The sequence below is a fragment of the Gavialis gangeticus genome, unplaced genomic scaffold, assembly GCF_001723915.1.
Source record: "Gavialis gangeticus isolate Ggan-Ray unplaced genomic scaffold, GavGan_comp1, whole genome shotgun sequence".
Lineage (NCBI taxonomy): Eukaryota > Metazoa > Chordata > Crocodylia > Gavialidae > Gavialis > Gavialis gangeticus.
In genome coordinates, this window is record NW_017729030.1 from 29,897,085 (window position 1) to 29,909,375 (window position 12,291).

A 12,291-nucleotide genomic window follows, 5' to 3' on the forward strand; every position below is an offset into this window, starting at 1 on the left:
TTTTTTTTTTTTTTTTTTTTTTTTTTTTTAAAGTTCCAGGACTCTGGGGCTGGACGGGGTAACCACTGACGTGGCTAGTAGAACGGGTGAGATCAGAGGGCACTCAGGGGGGATAGGAGAGCAAGCAGGGGATGGGGCCTAGTAGGGGTCCCCCCATGGTCCTCTCCCCCTCCTCCAACCCCTCCCCCTGTCCACATACCAGCATGGAGCTCAGGTCTAGCTCCCTGCAGTGGCAAGTGGGGACTGCCCAAATCTCCAGACAGATTCAGACCTTTTCATTGATCTCCCAATTCGATTTGGAGATTCGACTGTGAAATCTCCTCCGAATTGAATCAGCAACTGAAGCTTCGCACAGCCCTACTGGATTTATTGCATATTTCTGTAATGCATCTGTTGCTGACCAGGGTACTGGACCATATTTACCAATAGTCTGGTTTGATCTCCTATAGCAATTCCTACGCAGATAGCCACCTACTCAAGGTTGATAACCAGTGTAAATATCCACAATCAGGCAAATCCATTTGTGGAATGATGAAGGGGCATTGGGCTGGTTTTACATCTCATCCCTGACCAAAGGAAAATAGCTGGTGTATCTTAAAACTGTGGGAGGCCTGGAGGTCAGGAACTGGTAAAACAGAATATGAGTGTCCACAATACCATGCCTGGGAAACCCACCGGGAACCCCTACACAGTATACACTGACATATGTATCACTGTCTTATACAGCTTGCCTCTGTGATCCATGAGTTCCTCTTCCCCATAAAAGATGCCCAGGTAAAGAAGCAAATCAGAGAAACTATACAGAAGACCTCCATAATAAACAACTCTAACCTCTACCTTATATCCACATACTCTCAGCTGATTCATGGGTTTGGAGGTCAGATTTCTCTGGGCAATGCTACAGGAAGGCAAGCAAGCCTCTTACTGCTGCTATAAGTATGGTCCCTCCAAGGGTGAGACCTGGATATCTGTGACACCTTTATAGGCTCTTCTCCACAAAGTGCAATCTCTTGACCAGAACTGTTTCAGGAGTCAAAGCAAGTGACGGGGTTTAATCCAAAACTTGTAAAAGTAGCAACCATGCCACATTTTCACCTCCCTATATTCCTGCTCTAGAAAACTTCCTTCAAAATTTTAGTTTTCTTATAAGAAATTATGGATGAAAATAAAAGATTAAATTTCCTATAACATAGTTTTCAGAACTTTATCTAAACTTGCTTTATAATATCCCAAGCAATGTGATTTCATCTATGAGTAAACAATAACCAATTTAAACTTATGGCTACTTTTCTGTACACAGAAAGAAACTTTGTGGAATGGAATATGCTCTTTCCTAAAAGTATCTGCAGCTAATAACGAAGGTGACAATTTAATATTTAGTGATTTGTTTCATTTTTAATAAGCAATTAATTCAGCTCCAAATGCTATGGATTCTCACACATCTTAGAAATATTAAATCCATATTTGACAGAATTTAAGAACTGCATGCCAATATTTTGTTCCCTGTTCATATATTTAGGGGAACAATATTAAATTACTCAATAAAGAAAGCCTGGTAGAAGTGAAACAGGGTAACCCAATTTTCTTTATATCCAAGACAGGACAAATCCAATGTTTACACTCAAGAGGGGAAAAAAATTCCATACTAGTACTAATTTAAGAAGCCCCAGCACAAAGACAGATTTAGACATAAATCAAATGTTCTTATTCACAACTCTCCAAAGCCACAGAAGTTCACAAGATGTCACTGCACTTCTATATGGAACTAACGAAGAGTAAAAAAAAATGGCTGTTATGACAGGAAAGCAGTAACATTAATTCAAAGCTAAGCAGGGATCACAATTCAAGAATCAGTCAAGACCAAAGCAGTATGGATGAGGGAGCAGCAGAAGTATTATTTTTCAGGAGACAGGCAAAGGAGAGAAGACTTAGATTTCTATTAAGTGCCATTTTAAAGTGTTTGAAGGAAAAAAATGATGTGTGATGGAGAGAGATGCTTCAAATCTTCCTCAGACAAAAAACAGTTACTCTGTCACTGCATCCTTACACTAATAGAAGGTAAAATGAATAACACATCTGAGCAAGCCTTGTAGAGATAAAATAGAGGAGCCAAACCTTGGGGAGCAATGCCCCTTAATAAATAATATCTATATCTGCTATACATGCCTGAACACATACAGAGAGAGAGAGAGAGAGAGAGAGAGAGAGAGAGAGAGAGAGTGTGCGCGCGCGCGTGCATGTACACACGTATATAAAAGGTCAGGTGACTACTTGGGACATTCTATAATAAGGCTGGATAGCATGTGATTTTTATATAATTTGTTATATAATTATATAAATTATATTTTAAAAAAATCACATGCTGTCCAGCCTTATTATAGAATGTCCCAAGTAGTATACTTTTCATTGAAGTTGCCACAATAAATAAATGCATCAAATTTTCTATTGTGTGAAGATACCCTGAGAAACATACATTTTCTCACACGCTGAGAAATATAAATTAATAGCAGCACATAATGATTGAAGTGCTCAATTAAAGAAAAAACACTGTATTAGGTAAAGTATGCCAATATCTAAACATCATACCATAACTCTTGAACAGTTCAGCCTGCTTCAAAGGCAATTCTAATGTCTCTCGAATAGTTTTTAACTGGCTGCTTAAACCACCTATCATATCATAGGTAACTCTGGATTTACAATCCTGTTCTGTCACAGTGGGCCGAGTCTCAATAAAATTGACCTTTGTTCTTGAAGAAATGAAGTAAAATGTATCAGAATTGCATTTTGTTCCTTTTTTGCCATGCAGCAGTGTTTTCTCGAGGACTTCTCCAGCTGATTCAGAACCATCAGTGAGGCTTCTGACATTCTGCTCATCACATAGCTCATCAACCTGAGCACAAATCTGCTCAGCCCCTGTTACAGTATCACTGGATGCAACTGATGAACACTGATCCATTGATCTGCATGGCGTACTGGTAAGTGCATCTTCTAGCTTGTCTTCTATGTCCAAGCTGCTGAGCTGTAAGGATAAATGTAGTGCACTAGTTTCCAAGTCAGACTTCTCAAGGGTTGTCTCTTGTTCTTTGTTGAAAGCACTGCTGCCCTGCATTTCCAACAGGGCCCCATCTGTTCCTTTCACCTTCATCAACATGAGGCTGCAAGGTCTACCATAGAAAGTGAGGGGCAAGAGGTTGCCCGGCAATACTATCTTCCCATCTGTAACGAGATTAAATTTTAAAGAAAAAGAAAAAAGTCTATTAACCTGTTTCCCACAGCAATTTTCAAACCATACACATGCACCACAGGTGGCACAAATTAACTTGTCCCAGGGAAAGGTCACTTGACAAAAAGAAAGGAAGACAGAGAATAGTTTTCTCATTTAAAACAATCACTTACAATCTAGTCAGGCTGTAAGTGGATAAACATTCTAAATCACTGGTCATTAGGGCATTTTTATTTGTTTTATATGCTCTCTGTAATTTTAAAAGATTACAGATTAAGGAACTGGCACTGTAGAAGCAGAAATTCTCCATTCATCAGTGCTGCTCACAGCCTCACCGTACTTTGTACTTTATTCAAAGCCACAGCTTCTGGAGCAATGCAATTATGAGAAAATCTTAGCTTGTATCTGTAAAAAAAAATTAAATGTTTGCCTTCACAGTTGAAGGAGATAAGCTCAGAAATATGACCCAAGCACATGGTAAATGCTCAAAACCAAGACAACAAATAAAAGTTTCCCCAAAACAAGTATTTTTTATGTAATCTTGAAATTGTTGGAACCGATTCATATTTTTTAAACTTCTGGGCCTTGTACTACTACTTGTAATCTACTAGTCAAGTAAATCCATGCCTTCTTTCCATAGATGGGAATTAAATAGTTAAGTAGATGGGAGAGCAGCTGTGTAAAACATTCTATCCTCTCAAGTTCCCCCATGGCTAACTATCAAACACAGAGCATCAGCTTTGTTCACATAATCAGCATGGAAAGAGGATGAGGGTGTCGAATTAAATGTAGCTATTGATATATTGATACTATTATGTACATGAACAAAAACTGATTCCCCAACTCCCCATGACAAATAAATGGATAACTGCAATTACAGAGACCATTATACAATATTCCAGAAGAACAAGAAAGCCTGCTGGATACTTCAGAATCAAATGAGATACGATGGACTTAAAACTCTGATTCATGCAAGCACAGCATTAGATATTAATAGGACAAAGAGATAGTTTAGTTCCAAATGAATGTAGGAAGTGTATAACTCAAGCTAATATCCTAAGACAATGCATTTGGGAGGAAAAGGTAATTTTGACATTAAACTTCCAATCAGCAGTGAGTAAGAATCCAGTATTCTACTCTCCAAAGCCTGCAACCTTATTACAAAAAAAAAAAAAATCCAAAAACCAAAAAACCTCTTACCTAGATTTATCAAAAGACAGACAGACAGTTCTTCAACATTAACACAGGCATCTTTGTCTCTGTGAAAAAAGTTTCTTTTACAATCCTTTCCCACTCTACAAACAGCACTAAAGCCAGATTTACACAATTATTCATAATTTCAGTGAATTACTTTTAAGTATATAATTAAACTGTACAAAGAGAAGGATCTGTAGGGCAAACTACAAGTTAATTTTTAACTCATTTTTCTAATCATAAATACAATGTAAATGTATTTGTGTCGCAGCTAATTTTCAGTTTACAGATTTGCAGTTGTTTCTATTATTTTATAAAATATCAGATTTCATTCCTTAAAATGACAAGCATGACATGTATGTCAACAAACTAGTCCCCTGGCTTATGAGTCTTAATACTACATTCACTGAATTAAAGTTATAGATATAAGTTTTCATTTATACCTCTCCAAATACTTACACGTGAGCCATCTACTGACTTCACTGGTGGCGCACACACTTCTCAAGTTAGTCGCACAAATGTTCACAGGATTGAGGCCCTAGCCCTTTGCTGTTCAATGCAAGGTTCTCCCTACAGCATTTTTTTATTTAGTTTTATTTTATCAGTCAAAGTTTAAGTAACTCAAGAGAGGGAACCTAAACCACTTCCCACCCAACCCTATCCCACTGATATAATGATATCTACCTACCCCTATAAAAACATGGGAAATCTAGTAATGGAAAGCACTACATAAGAACTAAGTATTACTATTCTTCATATCATCAGCATCATAAAATACACCTAAATTTGACTAAAACAAGAACACCCAAATAAAAAAGCTGCAATTAAAATCATGATCAATAGATGGCAATCTCAAGCCATTGATGGGAAAAAAAGCATTTTCAAAAATTTTTACTGAACAAGAAGCAAACTTTAGAAAAAAAATTACTATAACTGTTTTTAAAACTACTTCAAGTCATCACAGTCCCGATACTGCAAATATCAACAAACGTAATCAAATAGAGCAGTCCCCTTAAAGTCACTGGCACACATCACTTGTACACACAATCAAGCCTGTATACCTTATGGCTGCTGATACAGGAAGTCCTAGGATCCAGGAATCTGTATTTCATTATTGTAAAAATCTAATATGTTTACCAAAAAAAGGGAAGTGTTAAGGTCTGTAGTAATGAGTGGCTTAAAATGTGACATATCATTCTTTGTTTTCTCTACCTGTGTAAATCCAGAAAACCAACATTTGTGTTTTACAATATAGTAGTATATAAAAGATATTCTACAAGATCGGCCCTCAGAACAAATATGAGATCATGGGAAAGAACGTGGTTTCAGAAAAGGTTCAACATTCAGGTCAGGAAAAGTTTTGAAAATATTTCAGAAATTATTAAATACTCTTCCTCTGTTAAGGAAAATCTTTTTCTACAAGAAGTTCACAGACGTACGTTCTACTATATGTACATGACACACAGATAGTGTGTTGTAGCGAAGATGGACAAGGAAATGTATGAGAAAAAAGTTGTTTTCAATATATCTTTCATTGGACAAGCTGTACAGTAAGGAAAGATGTTGGACAAAATTTCAATGACAAAGCAGCCTTCTTTGGGCCTGGGACCTCTACCTAAAGAGACCTCTACCTCTATCCAGATCTGGATAAGGGCAGTTTGTCCCTAAAATGTTGTCCAGCATCTCTCCTAACAATGCAGTTGGTCCAATAAGCAATATCACAAAAATTGCTTCCGTAATTATTTGTATAATTACAAATATCTACTTTTTATATGACAGGAATATTGTCAGTCACTTAAGCTGGTAAAGAAAATGCAATATTAAGCAAACTTTTGATATTCTTTCTTTTGCTACACCATAAAGCAGTTTGTCGTGCATTTTGCTGTCATCATTTTGGTTCAGTTTGGTTTTACTTTGCTGACTAGGAACAACGAAAAAGCAATCTGACTATTAAGGAGTCAGTAACATGAAAGTGTGAGCACAGGCACCAGAGCCAACTAATACCTATTAAATTAGACTGAGTTTGATCATGGTATCAACATTGGCATAGCCTGCTTAAGTTTCTAGTATTCAAATGTTGGTAGTTTCTAGTATCCAGATGTTGGCAGTTACCCCTTTTTGGGAACCAAAATGGCTTGTCTATCCCATTTCAAAAGGGAAAAGCAAGTGGTTAAATCCAAAATGTGAAGTTTGCAATGGGGACAGGAGAAAACAGTTCACAAATACCACCTTTAAACATCTGTAATAACTATTATATTATAAATCTTTAAAAGGCAAATGAAACACCTGCACTTGGACTCAAGCATTCACCACCAACCCAACAGCTAACACCACAAAGTTAAAAAAAAAAAAAAGGAAGAGACCGCCAAACTCATCAGGAGATGAATTATAAATTAAAGCAAAAATAAAAACAAAACAAACAGAAAAAGCATCACACACTTTCATGATTTGCAGCCCATGACCATTCTGAGTTGCTTCCTTCCCTATCCAATCCCCTTTATCTGCCTACATTTTCCAAGTTGAAAACTTAAAATGTAAGAAACAACAAGGAATCATAGAGTGGTGTCTTCCCTCCTTTGTCCTTCTTTCCTCAGCAGGATGACTTTCCTCCATCACTATTTCCACCCAGCAGGCACCTCCTAGGGCACTCTCTTTTAAACATTCCCCCTGATACTACCAATAAGTACACATTCAGCTCCCACATGAACACGTTTCTGCCTCCTCCTCAGGCGCTGTTTTCTAGCTATTTTACTATGCTTCCAGGGCCTTTACCTTGTATCCAGCTCCTTCACTCCTCCATCCTGGTCCTACATTATTCTGTTCCATCCCATCCCAACCCAGTCTTATACTCTGCTCCCATGTCTCCTACTTCTTCTAAGGTATGTCTAGACATGCACTTTAATGAGCATTAGCCTATTTTAATGCACATTAAAGCATCACAAAAAACATGTTTTAACTAATGCACATTAAAATAGGTTAATGCACATTTTTCTAGTACCTCATAATGGAGGTACAAGATTTAATGCGTATTACCTAAAGTACATTAATGAACATGTAGACTCACGCAAAGAATGAAGCAAAGGAGATGGTCCATCAAGAAGCTGTTTCATCTATGGGCTAGGTATACTACCCAAGCCAAGTGTTCAGATGGCATGAGTAAGCATTCAAGTTAGAAGAGTCTAAAACTATAATGAATGCTGTGTTCTAATTTATCTTTAATGTTGACATTTTCAAGCTTTTCCCCAAAACTATGACGGCTATAAATTTTTTTAAGGGACAATTAAGCTTCTGACACAAATCAAAGGAATCCAGAAGTTCACTGCAAGTCTCGAGATACAGCTGCCCCTTTCACTTCCGTGCCCCTTTCATTCCGTTTTCATATCCCAGTACCATACTAAAAGCCTAGATATGTCACTGCTGCTCCCAAGTGAGGCTCTTCTGGGCTAGATCCTCCAATCTGTTTCTCCAATCTGCATTCTACACAGAGATGCAAATTAAGATCCCTGAGAAGTCAGACAGGAGCAGCTTTGCATGGGGGAATGTGGGAAAAGTCAGAGGAAACTGCAAACAGTGACCATGAACAGGTGTTCATTTCTAGCTATGGAAATTTTCCACCACCAGAAATGTTTCCAGGAAACGGAACCATATAGGTGTTCAGCCTGCAACCACACCCTCTGCCCTGCTCCTTGTGCCTTCCTGGGACTGCGTGATGGGAAAAGTGTTGGGAGCAGTCCTCCTAATTCCCAGGGGGACTGAAGCAGTAGAACAAAGCCCCCTGCCTGCTCCTTATACCAGGTAACCCAGTCTGGGGAATGAGTGAAGATCAAGGAGCTGCTGCTCCTCCCATTCCCTCCTGGCCTATGTGAGGGGCATGAGCAGCAGCCCTCTGCACCTTTGCTGGACCAGGGTGACTCCAGGGACTAGAAGACAAGCAGCAACTTCTCCCCATTTTTGTCTTTGATGGATTTTCGGTGTGCATTCATTCTGGTACTTAGTTCTCATTTGGTTTCTCCTACATCTTTTCTGGATGAGATCTATTACATTTCTGGAGGTGCAGGTAAGATCCAGGAATGGTGATGGTTCTGTTGTGGGGTGTAGCTACTGTGGGACTGGTGGAGATGTGTTAGCAGGTTTTACATCCGGTGTGATTTGGGTCATCAGAAGTTTGCTTCTGGTGATAAAGTTAGTGAGGTTTGGTGCTTATTTAAAGGCTAGGATGGGTGGTTCTGAAAAGATCTCTTTAAAAATAGGGTCTTTCTTGTAGTATGGGTTGAAACTGTTCGAGGATTTTCTGTATAGGTTACAGGGAAGAACAGTCTGTCATAACCAAGGATCCGGGTTTTCCGTTTCCCAAGGAAAAACGGAGAAAACCACGGATTCCCTGTTTTTAATCGGCGAAAACGTGGATTTCTCTTTTTAGCAGAAAAATCCGCGGATTCTCCACTTCTGCAAAGAGCTCTTGCAGGCTGGCACAGCTCCAGCCTGCAAGAGCCAATTGCAGAAAGGGCGGGAAACCCCCAGCCCTGGCTGGAGGGGGAGGGAGAGGGGGGAGGGCAGGGCCTGAGCCTCTGAGGCAGCCAAGGCCGGACTCAGGCTCAGACTTGCCCTTCGCCCCTGGAGTATGGAGGTAAGTGGGGCTGTGCAACAGGGCTGGGGAAGGTGGTTGGGGGTTGAGGAAGCAGGGAGTGCTGCTGGCCCCAGGCAGCACATCGCTGCTGGGAGGCAGGCCAGGAAATGAGGGGAGGGGTGCCCATCTGCAGGGCGGGGCGCAAGTGATACAGGGTGCAGTGCCCACCATGTGTGGGCTGCCCGCATGCTGCCCGGCCGGCTGCCCTGGGGAGGGGGAGAGAGAGGCTGGCAAGCAGCTGGAGCACAGCTCCATGCCCAGCTCTGCAGCTGTGGTGAGGGATGGGGGTGCAGGGGCAGGGGCTTGGGCTTGCACGTGGTTGCCACTGCCACTTACCTGGAGGCCCATTGCCTCCAAAACCTCCCACTGCCGCCACAGAGCCATGCCTGGAGCTGTGCAGCCGGCCACTGGGCAGCAGCGGCAACATGGTGGTGGTGGGGATGGGAATGGCTGTGTGCCGCCCGGCCACCACCACCCCAGGCTGCGCTGCTGCCGCCGGCTACAAAGCTCCGACACAGCTTCACGGTGGCAGCAGGAGGTTTTGCATGCAGCAGCCATCACCACTGGCATGGGTGGCCCCACAGGAAAGCAGCAGCAGCTTCTCGTGCCAGCGGTAACTGCTGCTGCCTCCAAAACCTCCCGCTGCGTGCAGCCCGGCTACCACCATACTGCCGCTGCCGCCCAGCAGCCGGCCACACAGCTGCAAGCACGGCTCCGTGGCGGCAGCGGGAGGTTTTGGAGGCAGCATCCATCACCGCCATTACGAGCCTCCAGGTAAGTGACAGCAGTTGCCACATGCAAGCCCAAGCCCCCGCCCCCCTCCCCCCTCATCCCTCGCTGTGGCTGCAGAGCCGGCCATGGAGCTGTGCTCTGGCCGCATGCCAGCCTCCCTCTCCCCCTCCCCCTCCCTCGGGCAGCCAGCCAGGCGGCATATGTGCAGCCCGCACATGGCGGGCACTACTACACTGTGCCCCACATCGCTTGCCTGCAAAGTGCCCCCACAGAGGGGCACCCCTGCCCTCACCCCCTGGCCCTGCTCGCAGCTGCAATGTGCTGCCTGGGGCTGGCAGCACCCCCACTCCCTCAGCCCCCAACCATCTTCCCCAGTTCTGCCCCACAGCCCCCAAAGACCACTTACCTCTAGGATCCAGGGGCGAAGGGCATGGCTCCACTGTGGCAGCGCTTGACCACAAAGCCCCTTCACCCTGCATGCAGCTGCCACCACCCCGCAGCGCCATGGAGCCACGCAGCTGATTGCAGGGCATGCTGCTGCATGCAAACCCCCATTTCACCCCCTGGCCAAGCAGCACGTATGTGGCCTGCCCATGGTGGTTGCCATCACACTGCTGCTGCCATGCCCTGTGTCACTTACCCACAAAGCCATTAGGGTGGCCGTGGGATGGTAGTGCAGGGCGCAGTGGCAGAGTTGTGGTGGCAGCCTCCGTGTGCGAACCTCCCGTCAGGCCGACTGGCATGTGTGTGGCCCACAGAGTGGCACCCCTGCCCTCACACCCTGGCCCTGCTCCTGGGAGTGGGCACAGGGGCACACTCCCCCCATTCTTGATCTACCACCCCCCAGCACCTTCCCTTTCCCCCCCCCCCCACAAACACTTGCCTGCTGGGGTGGGTGTCAGTGTCTGTATGTCTGTGGGTCTGGGGGGGCTGCTGCAAGGGGCATCAGGAGGGCTGCTGAGACTGGGGTGGGGAAGTGCAGGGCACCAGCAGTGCTGGGGGCAGGGGAAAGGGACTTTAATTTTTATCACAGATTTTGGGTTTTTAAATCAGAGAATTTGCAATTTTTAATCGGAGAAAACCAGAATCCCTGGTCATAACTAATGGTGTGCATTTCGTCGGGAATAACCACGTACCAGAATGAATGCACAGTGAAAATCCATCAAAGACAAAAATATCCAATTACCTGTGAGTACACATTTCTCATAAGGCAATCACTCCCTCTCTCATCTCCCAGGTCTAATCCTCAAAGGGAACTTACAAAATACCTTTCATAGACAAGCCTATGAACTTCACTTCATAAACCTAGTGGATACAAAAAAACATGGACTTAATACAGACATTGGATTTATGACAAATTACAACCTGCCTGATACCTCAGGTACCCTGCCTCCAGCTAACTACTTGTATTCCTTCACACATTTCCTTCCTTTCCCCCCCCTCCTATCTCTAACCATTGTCTTCCAAACTTCCACTCACCTGTATGTTCACAGATCTGAACGTTGTAAATTAGCTTTTTTTCTACCTCAAAAGACACATAACACCAGCAGAGTCTACTGATGCCTGATGAAGGGTGTTTGTGTCCAAAAGCCTGCAAAGAACTTTTTTCCAACTATTTAGTTAATCTAATAAAAGATATCACATCTACCCAAAGAACCTGGTGGTGTCTAAGACCTGATCTAAGGCCTATGTCCTTAGACCAATATGGCTACAACCACCAATCCTGTGAACATTTACCAATGTGTTTAACTTCATTCACACATGCAGTCCCATTCAAATGGAAAACAGAGATGCATCTTGCAGATTTGGATCTCTACAAAAGAGATTTCTATGGCTACCAGTAGCTAGCATTCACAAAAAAATTCCAAACCTCAGCTTAACGTAAATTTCTTCTGCCTGTACCACCGCACCGACCACAGGCTGAACTGTGACCACATCACCAGGTTTCACCACCAGATTCTTCTGAGTGATTCCACTCAGGCCAATTTTTCCTCCTGAGAAGCCTGCAATGGGCCAAGCAGTACAGACCTAGAGAGAGTTTCAATCAAACAAACAAACAAACAATTGGTAATTTAAGACCTTTCCCCCTCCCTCAGATTCTGAAGGTGAAGGGGGAAAACATTCATACTTTTAAACTCAAACTCCACAAGGGATTAAAGAATGGTTTAAAACAGAATGAATCACAAACAATTAAGATGTAAGCAGTTACCCTATTTATCCAAATCCAAGATGACCCCCCACAGTAATTAAATTCTATATATGGAAAATGTATACATTTGTCATAATTTTCCAAGTATAGAATGTAATTATTGGAGGGTCATCTGAAATTTGTCCCCACCACCACAGCAGCAGAGAAAGCAGTGGTAGAGGTACAAGCAGTACGGATCAGGCAGGAGGGGAGGCAGTGGAGGACAGGCAATAGGCAATCAGTAGGGGTACAGGGGGCAGGCAGCCTGTCTCATCTAATCTGTCCCCTACCACTTTCTGCCCCACCCCCCCAGCCACAGGCCCCTGC

The 12,291-nt window shown here is 43.1% G+C and overlaps 1 protein-coding gene across 1 annotated transcript in view; it reads right to left on the bottom strand.

The window, feature by feature from the left end:
• SPATA5 (spermatogenesis associated 5) overlaps positions 1 to 12,291 on the bottom strand; it is a 395,498-nt gene that overhangs the window by 376,204 nt on the left and 7,003 nt on the right. The window contains exons 3-5 of the mRNA XM_019522055.1: positions 11,647 to 11,804; positions 4,424 to 4,530; positions 2,587 to 3,216 (exon numbers count right to left, since the gene is read on the bottom strand). Of these exons, the coding sequence (XP_019377600.1) occupies positions 2,587 to 3,216; positions 4,424 to 4,530; positions 11,647 to 11,804 (895 nt within the window). The remainder of the gene's footprint in view (positions 1 to 2,586; positions 3,217 to 4,423; positions 4,531 to 11,646; positions 11,805 to 12,291) is intronic.